This window comes from Phyllostomus discolor, chromosome 1, assembly GCF_004126475.2.
Source record: "Phyllostomus discolor isolate MPI-MPIP mPhyDis1 chromosome 1, mPhyDis1.pri.v3, whole genome shotgun sequence".
Taxonomy (NCBI): Eukaryota; Metazoa; Chordata; class Mammalia; order Chiroptera; family Phyllostomidae; genus Phyllostomus; species Phyllostomus discolor.
This window is the reverse complement of record NC_040903.2, coordinates 148,427,189-148,449,541: the sequence shown is the minus strand read 5'-3', so window position 1 is coordinate 148,449,541 and position 22,353 is coordinate 148,427,189. Positions and strand designations below refer to the sequence as shown.

Below are 22,353 nucleotides of genomic sequence, written 5' to 3'. Positions count from 1 at the left end.
TGCGCTGGAGCTAAGCAACTAGCCTTTGTTTGTGGATAAGGAGCAGGGTAGGGGGCACCCTCTCGTCGCCGCGGGCTGCGCGCCTCCGCTGAGTGCGCAGCACGGTGAGGTGCGGTGCGGTGGGGAGGGAGGTCCAACGGCCCGCGTCGGGTTCCCCACACCGCCCCGCCCGCACCCCGCGCCTGGCGCTGCGCTTGCCGCCACGGCCCCCACGCTCTTGGCTGGGGCGAGAGGTGAGAGGGGTAGGCGGGCTGCTTGGTTGGCGTTGGCGCTCTGCAGTGCAGTGAAGTGTAAGCCCAGCTCCCTACATGGTCGGGGATTAGCTCGGCGCTGCCGAGCTGAGCCAGGAGCCCGAGGAGGAGGGGGGAAAGGAGGAGGAGGAGGAGAGAAGAGCGCAGCAGCAGCCAGCGCACACCGAGCAGCTACCAGGAAAGCAGAGGCGCGGGTGGCTGGGGCAGCACCGACGCCTCGGGAGCCATGGCCGAAGGGGGAGAAGGCGGCGAGGACGAGATCCAGTTCCTGCGGACTGTGAGTCTCCGCTGCGGGGCCAGGCGGCGGGCAGGTGGGGAGGAGCGCGGAGCCGGGTGAGGAGAGGCTGCGCTGCGCCTGGGTGCCGGGTGCCCTGCGCGTTTTCCGAGCCCGTGGGCTGCAGAGGTGGACCAGCCTTCCACCCGCGGGGTCGCCAGGGGCTGTGTGAGAAGGGGCTCCACCTGACTGTCCCTTTTTCCCTACCGCAATCCCCATCCCAGACTTCCACCTCTACCTCTCTCCTGGCAACTTGCTACTTGATCTGAAACCTTGGATGCCCAAACTTCCACTCGGGGCTTTCTCGTGTTTGCCCTGACCCAGAGGACCAGAAGTGCAAGATCTCGCCCCAGAGTTGGCCTGCTTCGTCACCCCCAACACTACACCCCAACCTCCTGCCTTGGAGGCTCCCCCACGCACTTGGGGAACCGCTAGAGGAACCTGAGGGGCAGGGGGGAGCCTGGGGAGCTGATCTGGAGAAGTGGGTGCAGGCGCTCAGTCCCTGTCGCGCAAGGAAATTCACCCAGCGCTGCCCCTCGCACCTTAAGCCCCAAGTGCCCAACTGCTGCTAAACGTTACTTGACTGCTTGAGTTTAAGAGCCGTGGCTTCTGCTGCTGGCTCCTTCAAGCCCTGCAGGACAGGGAAACCCCCGTCTGTGGCTCCGCGTCACTCAGGTCCCCTCCCTGGCATCCGAGGGCGCTACTCTGCCCCACATTTTAGGGGAAGTGGCAGTGGTGGGGGGAGGTAGTGTCTGTTGTAGCCACATCGACCTTGCCCTTTGGCGATGGGCGATAATCAGGATGAGTGGGGGGCGTTGGGGTGCACCTCAGCTCAGATTTCAGCCAGGTGACCTTGAGCAAATCGCATAATCCACCCTTCTTAGTCTCAATATCCTCATGTGTAAAATGGAAAAAATAAAGCCAGCGTTTCGGGATGATAAGGATTAAATGAGATAGTGAATGTCATAATGTTTTGTAAACTGTAAATTGCTCTATAAGTGTTAGGTCCTTTTATATGCGCTGTCTAGCTCTCAGAAATTAGAATGAAATTCTTTCTCTTTCTCTCCCTCTCTTCTTTTTATGTACCCTTCTGTCCTGGTCTCTGAAGATAATAACTTAGCTCTTGTCCATCTTTTGGGCCATTCCTTCTTTTTCTTGAAGTGCTTCCTTACAATTCCTTTCAGTTTCTCTTCCAAACATGAGTCCTCTGTCAGGGCTGGGACTTGGGTCTCCTTCAGGAGATACAGTGGGACCCACCACCCTTCTGATATTATAGAATTAGCTACCTGATCGGCAGACCCAGGCCCATCCTCCTCTCTCAAAGTGCACCCAGGACGGTTTGCAGCCCTTTTATGGTAAAGCCGCCAGTTCCCCACAAAGCCCCGTGGAATTCTGAGGTTTTCCTTTAACAGGCTTATTGGATGGGTGGCAGCTCAGGTACTCCCTACCCTATGCCCTCCTCAATCATTCATTTCTTGTGCTTATTATTAGTGATCTTCTAGGCATTATTGATTGAAAAAAATCCCTCCTTCTGGATAGGGTCAGTGTTAAATAGATGGCCCAGAGGGTCAAGGCAAAGCCCTGGCTTTCTCAGATCCCAATCCCACATGTTTCTCTTGGATCCTGTGGCCACCTTCCCGATGTTTCTTCTCCCTGGGGCTGTGTCGCTGGCTTTCAGATACCTATCAGATACCAAGGTTTCCTGTATGGCAGTGGTTCTTAAATTGTGTGTGTCTTGGGTATCCTGCTCCAGAGATCAGAGTGGGTGGGCTCCTCTGAAAGCCCATCCACTGTCCCCTGTGAGATTCAAGGGCCAATGTGAGAACCCCTGTTACAGATGGACTGTATGACAGTTATGGCTTCCAGGGAAAGCTGGAAGTAACCATGGAGTGAGTGACTCCAAGTGTGACATTTCTGATTCTTTTTCTTCTAGTAATCACCTTAAGTATTTTTAAGATGTGATCCTTGGTAACCCTGGAAAACAGCTTAACTTCTTCATCTTTGGCTTATTGAAGAGAAATAGGATTATTACGAGAAAATAGGTGATGAAACTGAGGCACGGGAAATCAAGTGGCTTGGCCATGGTTGCCCAACGAGTTACTGATAATCATCATCAATTATAGCATTAAATCAAATCCCCACTACAGCCTGCCATTGAGCATTATTTCAGAGGTTACAGTCATAAAATTACCAAAATGAAAACTGCTGCTTTCTGAATTCCGACACTCGCCTTTGGTATCCATGAACAGAACCAAATTATCTCTTTGAACCCAATCACCAGAAGTTTTGATCTGCACACAATTTTGTCTTTATCTTTCTGCTTTTAGCCAATTCGGGAATGACAGGGCTGTGCTAGCAGAGGAATTTCCTCACCTCTGAGCATGACTGGGTTTGAAAAGATATTTCAGTTTGAATTCCTCCATTTACCCATACCTTGGCATTTGTTTCTTTCCCAGAACAGTATCTTCTAAAGCATTTTTGGTCATATGTTAGTCACATAATGCCTCCTCACCTTCTGGACCAGAAGGTGGTTGATATGATGATGGACTGGAATCCCATCTTTGCAACCATGAACTTCACAGGATTGCCATTCTGGAGAGCCTAGGCTTTTAAACCTATTTTTTTAAAACACACCATGGAATAACATTCATGTCAAGGGTCCTCATCAAATTATGGTGGTTATGGTGTGCTGTTTATTATGATAGTGACAAAACTGAAAGCACCTAGAACTATCAATGACATGAAATGGGCAAGAGTTACTGCAGGAATGACTATAAAGTGTGTGTGGTGAGGCTTTAGACACATGCTAAGTGTTAGTGTTCATCTAACATGAACAAAAGATGCTAGTTGCATCTTTTGATACATTCGAAGCCCACCTTCTCCTAGGGAGCAGGCTCTACACAAGGGATTTGGAAGTGGAAGCAGATCTGCATCTTAACTAAATGCTCGTGCACTCCAAACCTTAAATGGATTCCTCCCTACAGGGTAAAACTACACATCTTCTCCTGGTCTTTTGAAATCACAGGCAGTCATTTAAGTCAATGAGAGAGAGTCAGCCAGACAGATGGACCTGAGACTTTTCTTTAAGGCTAGAATTTTCCCTCCCACTGCTGCTGGCAGTGGCATCAACCTCCCTTCCAATTGCTCTTGCTGACGTAGCCAGTGTCACTGACGCGGCTCTGAAGCTGCTCAGAAGCAGATAAACCTGCCAGCCGCCGATCTGAAAGCAAGAAGTTACAGTGAGAAGAGTGACAATTACTCTATCTCCAGACAGTTGGTGGAGCTGGCGCCGCATCGCACTTTGAGAGTGCCAGGCAGAAGATGTTTTCTCCCCCAGCTTTTTTCCTGAGACTATAGTATCCATTTAAAAAGAAAGAAAGAAAAGTCTCCAAGCCTCAGCTTCTTGTTTTTAACACACCATGCCTTCTCCTTGCAAACCCCTCTCCACCACAAAGTTAATTGAAACAGAACTCAAAGGGAGGTAGACATTCGTTTCTATTAATTTCCCATTAAAGGTTGGTCTTAGATACCTAATTTAGTCCTTCTGGTAGAAAGTTGTCCTCCTCCCTCTAAATTTGCAGCTCTCAAGGGACAAGAGAAGGCCCTTTGGCTGAGAATCAAGACCACCCCCATGGTCTTGGGTACCTCCCTACAGCCTGCCCAGGACACATCCTTGCATTTGAGCTGCAGCACTAATGTGAGCTCACGTCCTTCCAGAGCACATTGTCCCAGGTTGGGGTGACAGTGAACTTTCACTTGGTGGTTTACAGATTACTGCTTGCTTCTTCACTCAGCAGAGTCCATTTACATAACAGCTGCGTGATGACAGTGTCATACTTTTGGTAGCTGCTCCTCAAGGAGGCAGGGGGAGGAGGTGAACATGAGTGACTTCTTCCTTCAGGGATGGTGGCTCAGGGTGACACTGGGTGACAGTAAGGGAGGGAGTGCTGGAAGGCAGGCCCCATATACCCAGGGGTATGGTTTTGGAGAGCCATCCTGGGCTGTCCTGGTGAATTAGGTTTGATGGTTAAAATGAGAACACACTGTTTCCACATTCTGAGCCTCCCAACATCACTTCGTGCCCTTCTCAGACTCTGCCAAAGAGCTTGCTCTTTGCCTTCAGAGAGCTCATCTTATTAAAGATCTGTAGCTGGGCACCCAGTATCTCCTCCTTTCTAGGGACATTCCCTGGTGGACGGGAGAAAAAAGGTAGATCCTCACAAAGAAATTAACTAACTTGTGTCAGGAAGGCTGCATCAGCACTTGGTATGTGGGGGTTGGGTGGGGGGGAGTGGCTCAGACCTGTAAGGCACTGATTGCCTATGGTCATTGGTTGTCCTAGGGGATTTTAAGCTGCTGAGCTCCTGGTGAAGGTGAAAGCAGTGATGGTGACTGTGAACTTGGAAATATTTGGAATGTGGAATGTGTTGTAGCTCAGTGTGAGAGGAGTGAGGCCATGAACAGGTTTGCAGTTGAAGTAGGTATGTCTGATGTCTGTGAATTTCTTTTTTTCAGTGCTAATATGATTGTGAAGTAGAACGAGGACACTTCAGGGAAATACATTCTTTAAAACAATTCTTCATTCATTTTCCAATATTGATTTAGAGGGGAAAATATTTCTCCGGTTCCTTAGGGTTGATCTGAAGATTAAAAATGTTGAAGAAGAAAGGGCGAGAGGATTTTATTTGGAAAGCAAAATACTCTGAAGACTGGTTTCGAAGGACTTGTATTTAAATGGGCCTTATTATGTCTGTGTTTATTTGCCTCTTTATTTGCTTCTTTTGTCGTCATTCTTTTTTACTTGTTCCTGGGAAGGACATTTTATCTCATAATTTAATTTTTCCTTTACCTTACTACTTAAAGAGGTTTTAGTTTGGAAGCTACTGGCTTCCTCACCTCTAACTGACTTGGCATCGTCCCGAGTGATTTGCACCAATCTCTCCTGTACACCCCGGAGGTCTCATGTCTCCAGAAACCAATACTTTTTAGTTCATTTCCCATAGTTCCACATCCATACAAATCCTCCTAAATTACCTCTATCTTTAAGGTACCCATAATACAAGATTTATCTAGTAGGAGTGGAATGATGTAATTAAAAATTGAACTTAGAGGCAAGAATTCTTATTTCTAGCCTTAGTTCACTGTGACCTTGAACAAATCACTTTAGAAAATTGTTTTGTTTGCCCCATGGTGCGGAGATGGAACCTGCTTCAACAGCCTCACAGAGGTATGGTGAGAGGCAGCAGTAATGTCAATAATACCTCAAATGAGAGAAGCGGGTGTGTTTTGTGAGGTTTTATCCCGTGTTTCTGCTGCACTAGGAGACAACCCTACTTGTGACTGCGTCTTGTGGAAACACAATGTTCTCTGCTATAGGTTCTTGCCTCCATCTCAGAGTTGTCAGTTTGTCTCCAACGTTGTATATCTACAGCCTCAGTATATCTATCTGGGAAACTGCTTGACTAAAGCAATTGCCAACTTTTGTCAAGTGATTTGACTAAAAGACTTGATTGAGAGGGCAAATTAGTTGGTGAAATAATCTTCAAGAGGCCAGGTAGGTCTTCAAGATGCCAGGCACCAAACAAAGCAATCAGTTGTTACTGTTCTTGTTGTTATCATTGTTACTATTTTGTCTTCCTAGAAAATAACCGAAGCAGTTCTTTCCCATAGGACCACATTTTCTTTTTAAATCCCATATCTCTTCCTTTCAAAGCCATCCCTCCCAAAGCCTTCCTCCCATTTCTTTTATGAGCCCATTCTTCCTTTCCCCTAGAGAATTGGGACCAGCTTCCCTGTAAACCAACATTGCTTTTCTGCCCAGGGATTTTGCGGCTTCAGTCACGTCTGTTTAGGGAGTCCAGGCCTTTGAAAAGTTCCTGTGGGCTGCAGCTGGATGAAGCAGATGCTTTGGTGGTGGGAGCCCAGCCAATGCTGAGGCTGCAGGGCACCACTTCTCCCCAGGGAGCCACGTCCTGTTTTCAGGGCTTTGAACTGGCACCTTCTCAGCCATCCTCTTGTTTGTAAGTCAGTGGGGTATTTTAGGGACAAAGACATTTCCAGCCACTGCAGTTTCCCTTGCTCCAGTGAGTTTTGCCATCATAGCACCTCTTCAATTCAGAGCAAGGGAAGAAAAAATGCTGGCACCTTAGCCCTGACCCTGCTACAGGGATGGGCCTCGTGAGGTGCCAACAATATTATTTTTTTCCTCCTTATGTCATTTCTGATTCTTGATTGTTAGAAAACAAAGTTCAGAATGGCTCAGAGACTGATGATGCAGTATTCAAAAATAAAAGAGCTGTGCCTCCTCTCCTCACATGCTCTTCCTCCACCTCCAGCTCAGAGCACATTGCTGACTCCGCAGCAGTGTGCTGGGCTGTTGTCCTTTTAGGTGAGACTCAGCCTTACAGGTAGGAGACACCGAGGCACCAGACTGTGGTTTGTTTGTTTGTTTTTTATTTTCATTCACCTTCCACCTCCTTAGATGGTGGACTTTTCATTGAATTCAGGTTTTGTCTACTTCAAGAGGTCTTATTTTTATTGGAGTCAGTGCCCCAAAAGAGGCCATCCTATGAGCCATCCTTTTGGGGTGACAGCAGCTTGCTGCTGCTTACTTTAAGAGTGTAAAGGAGACAGGACAGAGCTCTGGAGGCAGAGTTCCTGCTGTGTGCAGAATCTTACCGGCCACCCACAGTTCTCCTACCAAGTTTAGCTTATTATTTAATGCTATGGAACCAATCAGGGGGTGAGCAAGGCAGCACAGGGGACCAACTGAAAGAAGGTGAAGGAATTAGTCAAAGAACATATAAGAAGGACCCGCAGACATCGACAACAATGTGGGGATTGACTATGGAAGTGGGGAGTGGGCTGGGGAGGCCAAGGAGGGAAAACTGGGATAAGTGTAATAGCATACACAATAAAAAAAATCTGGGTTTGTACTGATGTCAATGTGACCCACGTATAGAAGCTATCATTCTTGTTGGTCTTCCTTTGGAGTAAGGCACTGACACAGGAGATTTTTTTCTTTGAAAACGCCAAAATGCAAAATTGTTTGCCTGGTGGGTACCATCAATGATTACCATCATTAACAAGGAAGCAGAACCAGTTCCTGAGGGAACAGCAACTGAACTGGTGAAAGATAATAGCAGTTGGGGGTCCTGCTGAGAGGGGCAAACCTAAGTGAGCTCTGCACTGGTTCTTGGAGAAGCCTGGGTGGGCAGAAGAAGCATCAGGCAGAGAAGTCTGAATTCTGGGGGTGGAGCCACAGAGATTCCATCTTTGTCTATTTATGAACTTTGATCAGAGGAGCAGAATCCTCGAGCTACAGAGAAAGAAAAGTGGCCAACTCATTACAGGCACTGGGAAGAGCACTATTTGCAACCAGGACTGGTGCCCATAAATACTTTTAGATAATTCAGAATCAGAGACAACATTAGAAAAAGAAAGTTTCAGATTTTTATAAGATGAGGTGACTCTACATCAACATGAGAACTAAGATGCAGCCTTCCTGAAGTAGAAAACTGTTTGAGCAACAAAACTCCACTATCAGTTATCATATTTGTTGATATGTTACTCATCATATCCCAAGCAAATGATCCAGGATGCCTGAAACCAACTTAGTGCAATTCCTACTGCAAAAAAATAAAAAAGAGAGAGAGAGAGAGAGAATGAGAATGCTAAGAAGACCTGTGTATCTCCCAACACAGCAAATAAGAAAGGATCTTACTGGAAGGTACAGGCTTCTCAGCAGACCAGTGACAGGGCCTGTTATTTATTCTTAGATAATTTCACAGTTGAGTTCTCTAATGTGCCAGAGCAGGAGAGCTCGGCAGTGGGAGACCACAGGAAGAAATGGAAAGTTCTATATCAATGGTACAGAAATGTCCACAATGCAGGAAGTATTGATTAGAACTGCTGCACTCTGAGCCATGGACAGATCCACTCTGTAATAATGCTGGGGTCCTTAGAGAGATCCCATTGACCACCACTCCACACTGAACCAAAAGCTGAATTCCAAGAAGTCAAGTCAAAATAAGGAGGAGTGTGCGCCCCTCTTAAACCCTTCATCTCTATCATTCAGGACATATGGCTGTGGTTCTTCACTTTAGCAGTGCTTCACCTCCAGGTCATCCTCTCTTCTGTCCAGGCTGGCTAGAAAAGTGGAGACCAAGAGTAAGTCATAGTGATGTCTTGAACAAATCTCATTTCTTTGCAAATGGCATTTTAGGAAGAAAAGCATAACAGGGAACATACCACTCAAGCAGGTAAAACTCAGTTAAAGTGTTTGCTCTATTTGATGGCATTCCTATGGCTAGATGCCTGTAGGATTGTCTGTTCATCCCTGAGTTTTAGTTTATCCATTTATAAATCATACAATGATGATTATATCTCATAGATGCCTTGAAAACAGGAGTGAAGAGTCTCCAAGTCTTTTCCAGGAGAACTAGGTATGTGTGTGTGTGTGTGTGTGTGTGTGTGTGTGTGTAAGCTTGGAATAAAAGTTGTTTAGTTTCCCTTTTGCCTGAAAAAGTTGCTATCAACCTGAATGGACTCCAAATTCCTAGGTACCTGTAGATCCAAGAGCTCACAAACTTAAACACTTTGGGGGCCAGGCAGGTAACTGAATGTGTGAATAGGCCTTTTTTCCTCCCCACAAAGAGAAGTGGTCCTGGTCTACGCATTCAAATGAAATTCCTAAACACTGCCAGCCAAGCAAGACGCATCTGCAGCAGAATTCTAAGCTGCCTGCCAGTTTGCAGCCTTGGACGAAGCCTCAGAGTCTGTGTGAGTGAATGCGCTCCCTAGAATGCATGAATATTTTTATGAGTAGGATCAGGCTCACAATACACATCAAGGTCCTTGGATGAAAATGTCAACCTAAATGACAATATAGCATTAATCATAGTGTATAAGAGAGACATAGGCAGAAAGATGAATAGGTTTAATAAATGATAGACTTGATCATCAAAATCAATTCAGATTGTGCTAGCTTTTAAACACCCTTTAAAATGATCATATCAATATAGATACCATGAAATTTAAAGTACGCAGAGTATCCATTCAACATTTATTGACCAACTTCCCTATGTCTGGGCCTAACCAAGTCACCAAGAGCATTGTATGGGTGAGTAAGACATCTTAACATTAAAATCTTCCACTGGCTGAGGGTCAAGAGGGACCTCAGTCTTGTTTTGAGGTAGCCAGGACATTAGTCACTTCAGATGAATTTATAACTATTAATTTAAATTTGTCAAACTCCTATGGCACAAGAATCATCTTATCAAAATGTGTGACCTTGGGGACACTTATTAACTTCTCTGCCTGTTTCCTCATGTGTTAAATGAGAGTAATAATATTTTGCCTTTCTCAAAGGGTGGTTGTAGGTATCCAATGAGTTAATCCACACAAAAGTGCTTGGAAGAGTGCCCGACATATAGTAAGTCCTCAATAAATATGTATTAGCTATTAATATTCTCTCAACAAACAGTGTAAACATTGACATTAGTCACACTAGCTACTCCAAATGTCATTGCACATTCATTTTATAGTTGAAGAGTACAAAGGGACAATACCCTGTCATTATCCCATGGTCTTGATTCCTGACATTCTGCTTAATGTTAATGAAACCAGGCTTGTGAATGGCAATGAGTCTGGAATGGACATGGCCTCACGAGCACAGGCTGATAGGTCGGTTCTCGGAGGGCCTACTTTGCAAAGCCTCTTGATGGAAATACTAATTGACTTTCCCTCTAGCAATTTTTGATTACCCACATTGATGGATGGGCAACGTGATTCAGAGAATCCTGTACACAAGCAGCTCATTGTCCTTGGTTTGGGAGACTTTTTTTTTCCACCGATGTTTTAAATATGGAAATTTGCCTTACTGGGAATTATCTGTATTTTCAGTTCCCACTATAAAGATCTGGCTATGCACCTTCTCTGATCTATTCTCATGTCTGTGCATATGAAACATGAACCTAAGGTAAAGCTTTAGTGCCCACCCTCTGAAGGCCTTGCAGCAGGCAATGGCCCAACCTTCTTATTCTTACCCCTCCTGTCTATCAAACATTATTCTCATTTTTTTTCTTCCTGATTTCCATGGAATTAAGCTGAATAGTGTTGGTTATTTACTCACTATTAAGAATTTTCCCGTCCCTGAATGAGAGTAAATGTTTACCTAATTAGAATACTCTGCTCCTTGAAGGGTGACAGGTATATAGGGTGCCTAGATACATGGGCAGGCTAATGGTGCCTTGTTTTTTTATTAAGTCACATCACTCTAATTGACTCTTCATTTTCACTCATAAAGCTGGTCTCAATCATCGAATGCTTAATTGGGCTAAGTAGATGGGAAATTTCATTAAAAAATTAAATTGAGATTTCCCTAAATGAGAGAGAATGGGTGGGCTTTTGATTTCTTTAAAAGAGAGAGAGACAGAGCCCTGGCTGGTGTAGCTCAGTGGATTGAGTGTGGGCTGCGAACCAAAGGGTCACTGGTTCAATTCCCAGTCAGGGCACACACCTGGGTTGCAGGCCATGTCCCCAGTGCGGGCCACTGGAGAGGCAACCACAGACTGATGTTTCTCTCCCTCTCTTTCTCCCTCCCCCTCTCTCTAAAAAATAAAGAAAGAAAATAAAATATTTTTTAGAGAGAGAGAGAGATTTCTTTTGGTGTCAAATCTGGGCATTTCATTAATTAGCAATAAATTTCACCATTTTAGTTGTGGATGGAGAACTAAACTATATGTTTGAGCTATTTCATCTATTTCAGCCTCAGCTTCCTAATCTACACAATAGTGAAAATCATAACTAATTCACAGGGAGGATCAGGAGAAACTGATGAGACCCCTGTATTCTCCAGAGCAAGGCCCTACCTTATTACTGTTGACTGCCTCCTTCCCCTCGACATCTGATAATGCCTGGTACTGAGGATCCTCTGAAAGCATACCCTATAAAGAACGAAATGCTATAGAGATGTCACACATGCACATCAGAACCTGAGCAATAGTGAAGTCTGATTATATATGCATACAGCTCATGATTATAATCAAATAAAATTCAGATCAAAGTTATTCTGACATATTTTTGTACACAAATATTGTATTGGCTCTAATCAGGCATAATTGTATACAATTCACAGAAATGATTATAATTAATATAAATTTTGCCTAGCCGGACCAATTTCTTCCATTGAATGTCCTAGTTCTTTCCTATTGTCAACCTTGAAATTGATGATTTTTCTAGTACTACATATTATTTTCAGATCACCATTATTATTAACATCAGTGTCAATACTATTATCACATGCAGTCTCTGTTAAGAGAGTAGTTAAGAACTTCAGGTAAAACAGACTAAGGTGTGAACTCTAGATTCATCGTTTGCAAGCTATTTACAAACTGTGAGACTCTGATAGTTTCCTCCTCTCTAAAACAGGGATATTAATAACTTTTCATGTGACTGCTGAGATAATTAAATGTGGTAATGATTGTAGAGCTGCAATGAACACAGTTCCTGACTCTTAGCATGCATATTTTCTCTTCCATGCTACAATATGTGATATGATATAATACACATTTTGATGGTAGAACTTATTCCCCAGTAGCTGGTATTCCCTTTGCCAGGCCCCCACAACCCGTGCTCAGCCTGAGCTTCTACAAGCCACCTCAGAGCCCAAAGCAGCTGCTCTTCAGTGATATGGGAACTGTCTTGTGGGGCAGAGAGTAGAAGATGTACTTGAAGTGTTTATTTACTATAATTTCTAACTCAACTAATTGGAAAAAATCTAAATAGCTCTCCCACCTGCTCCCTAGAAGCCTTAGCCAAATAGAAACTTGTGGGTGTGCATGTGTTCGTGCTTGAATTTTTGAACTCACAGAGGTTGCAATCCCAAATCATGCTTTTAATGAAAACAGGAACCTGTGCCTGACTCCCAGCTGTTTGGTAGGAGATGACAAGTGTGCTGAAAGATCCTGGGGCTTTGCTCTGCTCTCTGGCTGTGCTAAGTGCATGTCACTCCTGTCCATGTCCTGGTGAGGCTTCTAGAACACACAATAGAAGGCAAACATCTCATAAAGCTACAAGAGGCTCCCAGAACTAGTCTAAACTCCCAAAATCAAGTAAAAATTAAAAGGTAGGTTTACTGGGTTTTTAGAGTAAAAGAGATTTAGGGTTAACCTCTCTCTGGCCCTGTGTTAGGTACAATATGTCCTTGGGGAAGATGTGACTCCTATGCCCCAGACTTTTATTGTCTGCAAGATGCATGGAATTTCTGACATTTCAGTACTCCTTTGGGTTATGGCATTAACTCCAAGGCAAATGTATTTGCTGGGGGTCAGGGAGTAGATTTAGATATTGTTATACCTCCTCTTAGATTGTTATATTATCTAGGAATAAAACTTTGATCTAGTAATGAGGCATTGGGGTTGACAGATAAGGAATGGTCACTAGGGCACTGGTAGATTCAGTTCTATAGTAGCTTACCCTGGATCTCCTGGAGAAATAGGAGCAAGAGAGGCTACAATTAAAAAGGAAAAAAGCACCTAAAGGATAAGGAGCAAAAAGGCCAAGCATCACTGATTTTGTAATTTTTATCTTAATCTTATTTTGTAGATGCCAGTATCTTAGATGAAGCTCAATTAATAGAGTTTTCTATTAATAGAAGAGTGATTCTAATATTAAGTGTCTTTCCCTGCACTGCCTACCTTACTTCACCTTAGTCACTTAATCAACATTAACATACGAAATATTTTATTTACTTATTCTGTTTGTGTGTCTTCTACCACTCAAGGGCAGAATTTTGTCCTTTATTTCTTTGCTGCATTCTCAGTACTAAGGATAGTGCTTAGCACATAGTATAGGTCTCTATAAATACTTGAAGGAATGATTAAATCCTCATGTCTGCCTGCCAGCCCACATGCCTGCCTCACTGAGTTATCTCTGCCCAAGTTCCCCTTTCTGTGCCCTTATGGTTGGTGAGACTGATGTAAGTGAAATATATGTTTCCATGAAGATAGAAACCAGCCATATTATGGTATTATCCAGACTTGGGATATGGGGACTAATGTCTCAGTTTCTAACCTTAATGACTTATATGAAGTTAGCCTGTGAAAATTGTAATGAGGATAGCTCCACTATCACATATATGTGTGCCTGACTGCCAGGGCTAACCACAATTATGGGACATTTTAGGTCCCTGTGGAAATGTAGAATGGATATGGGACAATGCTATACATATATGAAGCACACGAGTATGCCATGTATACATTGACATCAGTCAGGATGACTATTGGTATTTTTGTAGTTTTTGTGCTTCTAGGTGTTTACAAACTGATGCTTATTTGAGAAATGGTTATTTTGATGTCCAGTTTACTTTAGAAAAGTTGTCTGTGTCTTTTTCAAATCTCTGATCTGTACCATGCACAAACCAGAAACCACTCTATATGGCCCCTTTATTTCCATGGGATTCCTGGGTGCTAGAAACAGCAGACACAGCATCATCTGCTGGCCCATGAACCTGCAGGTTTCGAGGAAAACTTAGCCATCGTTCATAGCTATAGATGGAGGGAAGCCATTGTATTAATAGGTTGTTATTGAATAATTCAGGATTGATTTTTGTTTGGCTTTGAAATGTACTTTACTACCATCATGTTGCTTAGCTTGTGTCTTCCTTTACATTATCTCTGTTTCTTCCCTAATCCTATTCCTTGTTTAGAACCTACAGGTTCTTCTGAAACTTTGACTGGGATTTCCTCCTGTAGGAGGTTCTGAATAAGACTGTGATGAGGTTTCGCTTTCTTTTCTAGTATGAGTCAATGGAGATTTTTTTTCAATGTCTACTGACCTAAATAAGAACTAATACCTTTTTAAAGGATCATAAGACATTTGTGATTATTCCATTTCTGATTTATTATTACATTATGGAGCTAGATAAAGACCTTGGCAATCCTCTGTTAATTTTTGTGTGGGGTAGCTGAGATGCTATGTGTTATTTATCCATTCATCCATCTACCCATCCATCCATCTAGCAAGCATTTATTGAATATTTACTATGTGAAAGGCAAGTACTAGGGATGGGAAATTTAAAGGTGAGCAAAGTACATAATCTTATTGTCATGGGTCTCAAGCTATAGTAGGAGATTTAGGCATCTAAAGAGCTAACAGTAAAGTAGAACAAAGAATGTGGTAAATAAAGGTAAAAATAATATACTCTAGAAGGAATAGTTAATTTTAACTAGGGAGTCAGGGGAAATTTGAAAAGAGAGAATATCTGAACTGGGTGAATTCTGTAAGGTGTTGGTCAGTGGAAAATTAGCTTCAAAGTATATTTCAGGCAGATGGGTCATTACAAAATAACACCTAGAGGTGTGAAATTATATGACATGTTCAGGGAACTCTAAAGACTAGAGTATAGGGGGACATAGAAAACTTTGGGGGGATGAGATTGGAAAACTATTGGGGGAGTAAGCCAAGATGATTCTTTAGGTCATGAAGAACTCAGTAACATATATACAATTAATTCTAAAGATTTCAAAAAGATATGCTTATGTTAATTCAGTATGCATGGTTTTGGTAAAGTAGAATATATAGATATAGATTATGTGAGGGTGATTTAAGAAAATTGGTTTCTTCAAATCACAGTTGGATATCTGATACTTTTAGAATCTAGGTGGCCCTGTAAGGACAGATATAGATCACTTGAGTGACTTCATCTGTGAAGAATGGACTTGAGAGGTCTGAGACTATTAGCAAGAGGAAACCTCCACTGTTAGGGAACTGGCCTTGCCCTCACAATGGAAATGGAAGAAGAGTCTTATGTTGCACCTAAACTACTTCTTCATGGAGTGAGAGCTACTCTATAGCTCCAGAAGATGATTCACCTTGGCTCAGGCCAAGGGATTTAAGATGACAGAAGAAGAAGTAGGTACTTCAAGCATGACCAGAAAATAGAAACTGATTTTCTGAAAAGGCTGTACTGAAGGGCTGTAGCCCCATTAGAAGCCTTATTGAGGACTCTGGCTGTTAAAAGTTAAGTACCAGCAGTGTCTCTCCTACCTCAAACTATTAAACTTTGGCTCCCACACTCCTGCCAGAGGCCACCCCTAGTCCATGGAGCACATGAGCCCTCTGTGCCACTAGGAGTGGTAGATGGCAACCCTTTCTTGAATAGACTTTATATATTCTGGCTTTTGCCCTTTAATGACCTGTGATTTGGTCAATCTAATAGGAAAAATAAGAGATCAAAATTCAAAATGCATTCAGATTGTTTGCTTAAAGTTTTGCTAAAAGTTTAATGAGAAGTATGACTGGAAGGTAGTTATTATTTTTTGTCTGGACTAAATAATCTGGCACTTGGTTATACTGTGCAAACTTTGTTTCATGGTAGATAAATCTCCTTTTCTTCACAAGGCTTAATCGCCTCCTGGTTGCAAGGTCTTTGCTTAGTTGGTTTGATTTCTTACAGTTCCTATCAGTGCATAAACAACGGCTAAGTGATATCTTAAATGGTTATTTTTTAATTACCTGTTATTGTTTATGTTATTACAGTTGTCCCAGTTTTTTCCCCTTCTCCCCCTCTATCCAGTCCCCCCTACTCCCTCATGCAATCCCCACACCATTGTCCATGTCTATGGGTTATGCATATATGTTATTTGGCTACTCCATTCCCTATGCTGTACTTTACATTTCCATGACTACCCTGTAACTACCAGTTTGTACTTAATCTCTCTACCATTTTGTACCCATCCCCCTCCCCCCTCCCATCTGACAACCATCAAAACGTTCTTTGTATCTGTGATTCTGTATCTGTTCTGCTTGTTTATTTTGTCTTTTAGATTCAGTTGTTGATAGATATGTATTTATTGCCATTTTATTGTTTATGTTTTTTTCATATTATTCATTTTATTATTTCATTATTTCTTCTTCCTCTTCTTCTTCTTCTTCTTCTTCTTCTTCTTGAAGATCCTTTAACATTTCATACAATGCTGGTTTGTTGATGATGAACTCCTTTAGCTTTTTCTTCTCTGCAAAGCTCTTTATCTGCCCTTCCATTCTAAATGGTAGCTTTGCTAAGTAATTTTGGTGGCAGGTCCTTGCTTCTCATCACTTTGAATACTTCTTGCCAATCCCTTGTAGCCTGCAAAGTTTCTTTTGAGAAATCAACTAACAGTTGATCATTTTACTCAATGTTTCTGCCAGATCTCACTGCTTAGACTGGGTATTTAGCAAGCATTACTTTGGAACACCCACATGTGTGTTTTTCCTTAGTGGTTTATAAAAAGGGATTCAACTTTCAGAAACTGCAAGCTCCATTCTGAGTTAGACAATGAGAACTTCTAGTGAAAATGACTCTTTTTCCTTGAAGTTTAAAAGGGGTGTGTGTGCTTATCTGAGATTAAGTCAGGGACTTTGGATTCTTATTGTCATTGTTTTTTCTGATGTATCCCCAATGGCCAACACAGCACAGCCTATGGCATGTGCTGAGTAAACATTGATAGAACAAGCTAATAAAACTAAATGGAGAAAACTTAAGTTTATTTGAAATCTGATACCTCATGTTCCAGCTAAACTCTACCTATAGATCTACCTATGAGGAACCATTGATTCCCTTGCATGGGCTGTTATCACAGTTCTGCCTGCAAACATCCTTATCTTTCTGGAGTGCTTTTCAAGCTTGCCATTGTTCCCTTGTAGAAGTGCTTAAGAGAGCCATTCATCATAGTTTCTTTCTTTCACACAACTTTCAGCTGTCCCTTCTCAGATCCCTGCCTTCAGGCCTGAGGTCCTGTAACACATCTTCAGATGAGCCCCTTCTCTGTTACTAACCTACATGGGACCATTGAGGTGAGTGCCTCAGATGATACTCTGCTTTCATCAAGAGCTTCATTATAGTTTGGGGAACATTACCTCTATGCAGTGGTTGAATGCACACATTTCCCATGTTTTAGTTAGGATTGGTCTGTAGCCTTCCTTCCCAGAAGTTAAGATTGGTTCAATTATTTTTGGCTTAATTAGACTTTGGGTTGTGGATCTAATATTGCCACTCAAGTGACTGAATCATTTTGCAGCATTTTAATAAACCCAGACACATATTCATTCATACGCATCTAAGCCTGTAAGACTACTTCCCCCCTCCTCCTCAAGTGCATGTGTTTATTCTCTCTTCATTTCTTGCTCACTTGTTACATTGTTATTTTCTCTCTTTCTCCCCTTGTTATCAGCTGCTTCTCTCTTTCCTCATGTCTAGTTGTCTTTTTCCCAGTCTTTCTCTGAAAATAAACAGAAGTACAAGTAAAGTTTAGTCCTGGAATAATAGTGTTGGCTGTCAGGACTTCAGTTAACGGAGATGTCACATCAGAGCAACAGCAGCCCTTTCCCACTCCCTGACCTTCCGTTGTCCACCAAGTCTGGTCTGCGAGCCTGAGAAGGCTCTCCTGCCCCCAAGTCCCCTTTTCCCAATCCCATTTCCTCCCCCTTGACTTAGAGAAGATTTGTAGACAATGGGTCAAGCTCATGGGCTGGGGAATTTTTGTTTCTACTGTATGTACAGCTGAGAGCTGGTGGGTAGTTCTAGGCTGGGTTTCCATAGTGGGTCAGCATCAAATATTTAACTCTGTCTCCCGAGAAACTAAAAATTTTATGTCTCTAGGGAAGTCACTTGCTGAGGGACATGAGTGATACTAATAAAAGCTCCAAAAGATTTATATAAAAACTAGAAAGTCAGGCTTCAGGTTTACCAGAAGAATTACTTGTAGGGTTTTAAAGTTCATCAAACTCTTTGCTGAGGGAAGAATTGATAGTGACAAAAGGAAACTGGTGTCTCTGAAAGGATGTTTGCATCGTGCTCACTCATTTTAGTGTGTGAGAGGTATTCTACTCCGTGCCTTTTGGTAAGAAGAAGTGGAGCACAACTTATTTACTGGAAGCTGACGCCACGCTACTAAGTGCTTAATCTCTAGTTCTCAAAATTCTCATTTTTTAAAGCATCAGAACATTTTGCTTTTACATTTTATGTTTCTTACAATGTGACAAATGGTAGTCTGTTTTTTATTCAATGCCTGATCACAGGACTGGTTTCTTCCCAGTATAAGCAGCCCACAAGATGGTACCCAATTGCAAGAAATTCCAGAGACTGTTGCACAGAGAGATGTTTGAGGTGAAGTAATGCCAAGAAGGAAATATTTAGCAGAGTCTAGGAAATGGAGCCAGGAGCTGGGAGTTGGGAAGGCAGCAGTTGCTAAATCAAGATGGCAGTGCAAATGGTCAAAAGGAAGTGATGCTGGGTCTGGATAAGAGACCCTGAGGGTCCTCCAGGGCTGTCTGCTTACACAAGCTTGAGGCTTTTTGGGCCTAAGTCAAGGTGGTCAGTTTTTATTTGTGTTGCATTCTATGGAGGCACCATCCTTACCAATAAATCTAATGAGTAACATCTCAAGGTTATTCTCGTTGATTTCATTTCAGGGTAACTTTCTTTGTCCCAAAATTATTGGGGTACTACCCTTTATGGGCTGTTGTCTCCCATTCACCAACCATACCTACCTATACTCCTTCCTCATGCCTTCTGTTCATTCCCACAAATAAACTGATAATAAATAAAGTGAAAAGAGGGGTTTTTGTTTTGTTTCTCTGACCTTGTATCTCCCTTTATGAAACAGTCTCAGAGGAACAGTTGCCAGAATGCCATTTTTTGCCACCCAGCCTGCCTCCCACCGACTGACTGCACCCTCCTCCACAGGGACCCGAGGGCGAGGCTTGTGGTGTGGCTCCGCTGTGCTCCGATCTCCCTGCGCTTCCTCCCAGAGTCTGCCTATCCAGTGTCCCCACACATTGTGGAGCTGTTTGCCATCTTGTTCCTGTTCTTGTGAATTAATTTGAGCTAGGATATTAAAAATGGACAAATACTGCACCTAGATAGTTTCATTTTTAGAATCAGTCTTCTCTGCTTTGATTCACATACATTGATTACTAACTGGAATTCAAGACCAGCTAGAAGCAGGAGGATGCAGACTGAAGCTGCAGCAAGAAAAGCTACTCACGCCCTCCTCAGTCCTAGGCTATTGACCCCCTTCATCAGTCTAATGGGTATAATTGCACAGAACTACACTCTGAATAAAAACCAGTGAAATATTAGTTTTCACAGGATTCTCTCTTAAAAATACACACCCACCTGTATAGCATTTGGGGGATAGTCTGAGCCCAGCCACTAGTTTGGCAAACTTGGGCTATTGTTTATTTATCTCTAAAATGAATGAAGCTAGATAATTTTTAAATTCTGGTCCAGGTCTGGTATCATCTTAAAATAATAATAAGTGGCATTTTATTTATGAAGAACTACTGTGCTCTAGTAAGGATTTTATTTGTTCTGGAATTTAGCACATATGCTTTTTAAGTTCCTACTCTATAACAGGCATTGGAGTGGGCACTGAGGATATGATAGTGACCACGATATGTAGAGTCCCTGCCCTCAGGGAGCTTACATTACAGCGAAGGAGAGAGACAATGAGAATAAAAATAGAGAGGAGACGTAATTCCATATACTGCTAAAGGCTAAGAAAGATCATACAGAATTATGGGATGGGGAATGTGGGTTTGCAGAGGTCTGGTGGTTATTAAAAGCAAAATGGTAAGATTACATTTTAGTCAGGTTCTGAATGGTATGAGATAGAAGTCAGAGAGAACGTAAGAGAGAAAAGAGAGAGAACTGGTCAGAGTCCCTGAGGCTGGAGAGGGTGGTATGGACGGAGCAAGGGGAAGATGAAGTTAGAGGTAAACAGGGATCAGATCTAGCATGGTCTTGTAAGCCAAGGTAATATGGCAGGTGGGGGTACTATTCTAAATGCTTCATGTATTAACTCTCATATCAACTTCTTCATGTAGATAGGCATTGTTATTATCTCCATTTTACTCATAAGAAAACTAAGGCTCGATGAGGTTAAACAACTTGTCCAAGTTCACACAGTCTGAATGTGCCAGAGCCAGGTGGTGTGGCCCCAGAGACTCTACTCTTGACCACTGTGTTCTACTCTCTCTAACTAGCAGGGGGTTGGGGTGTTCTTCTGATGAGAAGCTGTCAGGAAGGTCTAAGAAGGGAGAGACGTGGTTAAGAACTCTGACTTCCCATGCAGCAGAAATGGAGTGGAAGCTGGGAGACCGGTTGGGAGTGGACTGCGGTGGTCCCGCTGAGGTGGCGGCTGCTTAGGCCCAGGTTTGCTGGAACACCGAGCCGTGATAAAGGCTGTTCCACGTGATCGTGGGCTTGTGCACCTTTGAGCTTCATATGTCTTTCGGTTTTGTCTTTATTTGGGGTAGAGGGGCATGCCTTTTATGGATGTCACGCATGCAGATTCGTTAGTGCTCTGTAAATGCAGAGTACCGCACCTCTGCTCTCTCAGGAGCCGAGCTCACAAGTGCAGAGCCTTTTTGGCAGTTTTATGAGCAGACTTTAAAGAACCAGTTTCAAAGGTTGATGGTCAGGGTTTTCAGCCTGTCCATCCTGCTGTATATATTTTTAATACACTAGAGTTAACAAGACTTTTTCAAGACAAATATGTTTTGGAACTTTTGGAAAAAACCATCTTCTTAAAATTGATCCATTCTCTTTCAAATATTAATATAAAGGTGTTCTTGATGCCAGCACTTTAGGGTACACACACATAGTTAAGAAGGCAAAATAATCTGTGCTTACATTTATTCCACCTGTTCTCTTATACTTGTTTAATTTGCTGATGTTCTTATAAAGTGGATCACTAGATAATTCCACATTTTTGGAAAATGTACTGAAGCATAGTCCAGTTTAATTAAGTAATTTTGGGTATTAAATTAGAAATAGACTCTTAGATAGAAAATAAAATAGAGTTTTAATAGTTTAACTAAAAATAGACTCAGTTTCCTTGATTCTCTTAATGACAAGGCTTCTAGTTATTCTGCTGTGACAATAATGCACACACACAGTATTTCACCATGTAGAATGCGCACCCATGTATACTGTGCACTTTCATTTTTGGCCCAAATTTTCAGGGAAAAAAAATTTTGTTTTAATTTTTTAACTCAATTTTTTTACTTATTTATATTTAGATACTTGTTTTTTGTATCATAAAGGAATTTTAGCATTTATTTTTGAACATATTATGGCACAAGAAATTATTTGTGTAACAAATAATTACAAAACACAAGAACAGATACAAGGTATTTTAGTGCTACCCATATATATAATGCTCATCCTTATTTTTCCCTCAAAAATTTGGGTAAAAAATGTGCACTGTATATGACAAACTATGGTAACATATAGTCAATATAATAATTATATAAGTCTTTTAATAAATATATAATTAAGTAATTGCATTGTGACAACACATATACATACAATATATATTTATACATTAAGTGCTGAATATAAGATATCCAGTGAAATGAACTTTTAAGAATGAAGACTAAACAAAAACATTTACATACAAAACAAATCTAGGAAACTTTCTAAAGTGCTTCAGTAAAGGATATACTTTATGAAGAATAAAAACGACCCCAGAAAGAAGGCCTGAGAAGAAAGAGCAAATGGTAAGGAAAACAAAACAAAAACATATAAAAATGGTAAATAACTTTATATAAAATAGTAACAATAAGTAAATTTGGGGGTTAAAAACAATATATGTTCAAAATTCTGGATAATAAGAGCATATAAATGAGGAAGGAAGTGATTGATGAAAAAATTCTTAGTCCTTTTATTGTTGTATGAAGGTAAAGATACTAACCTTAGACTTTAATTATGCAAGTTAAAACCACTTACTTGTAAAAAACATTTTGTTAAATATACAATTTAAAATTTCTATATTAGCCTGC

At 42.0% G+C, this 22,353-nt stretch overlaps 1 protein-coding gene across 1 annotated transcript in view; it reads left to right on the top strand.

Moving 5' to 3' along the window:
* The first annotated feature begins 230 nt into the window (after nucleotides 1-230).
* The window catches only part of RYR3 (ryanodine receptor 3), a 502,054-nt gene continuing 479,931 nt past the window's right edge, over nucleotides 231-22,353 (top strand). The window contains 1 exon segment of the mRNA XM_036031373.1: nucleotides 231-528. Coding sequence (XP_035887266.1) covers nucleotides 478-528 — 51 coding nt within the window. The 5' untranslated portion in view covers nucleotides 231-477.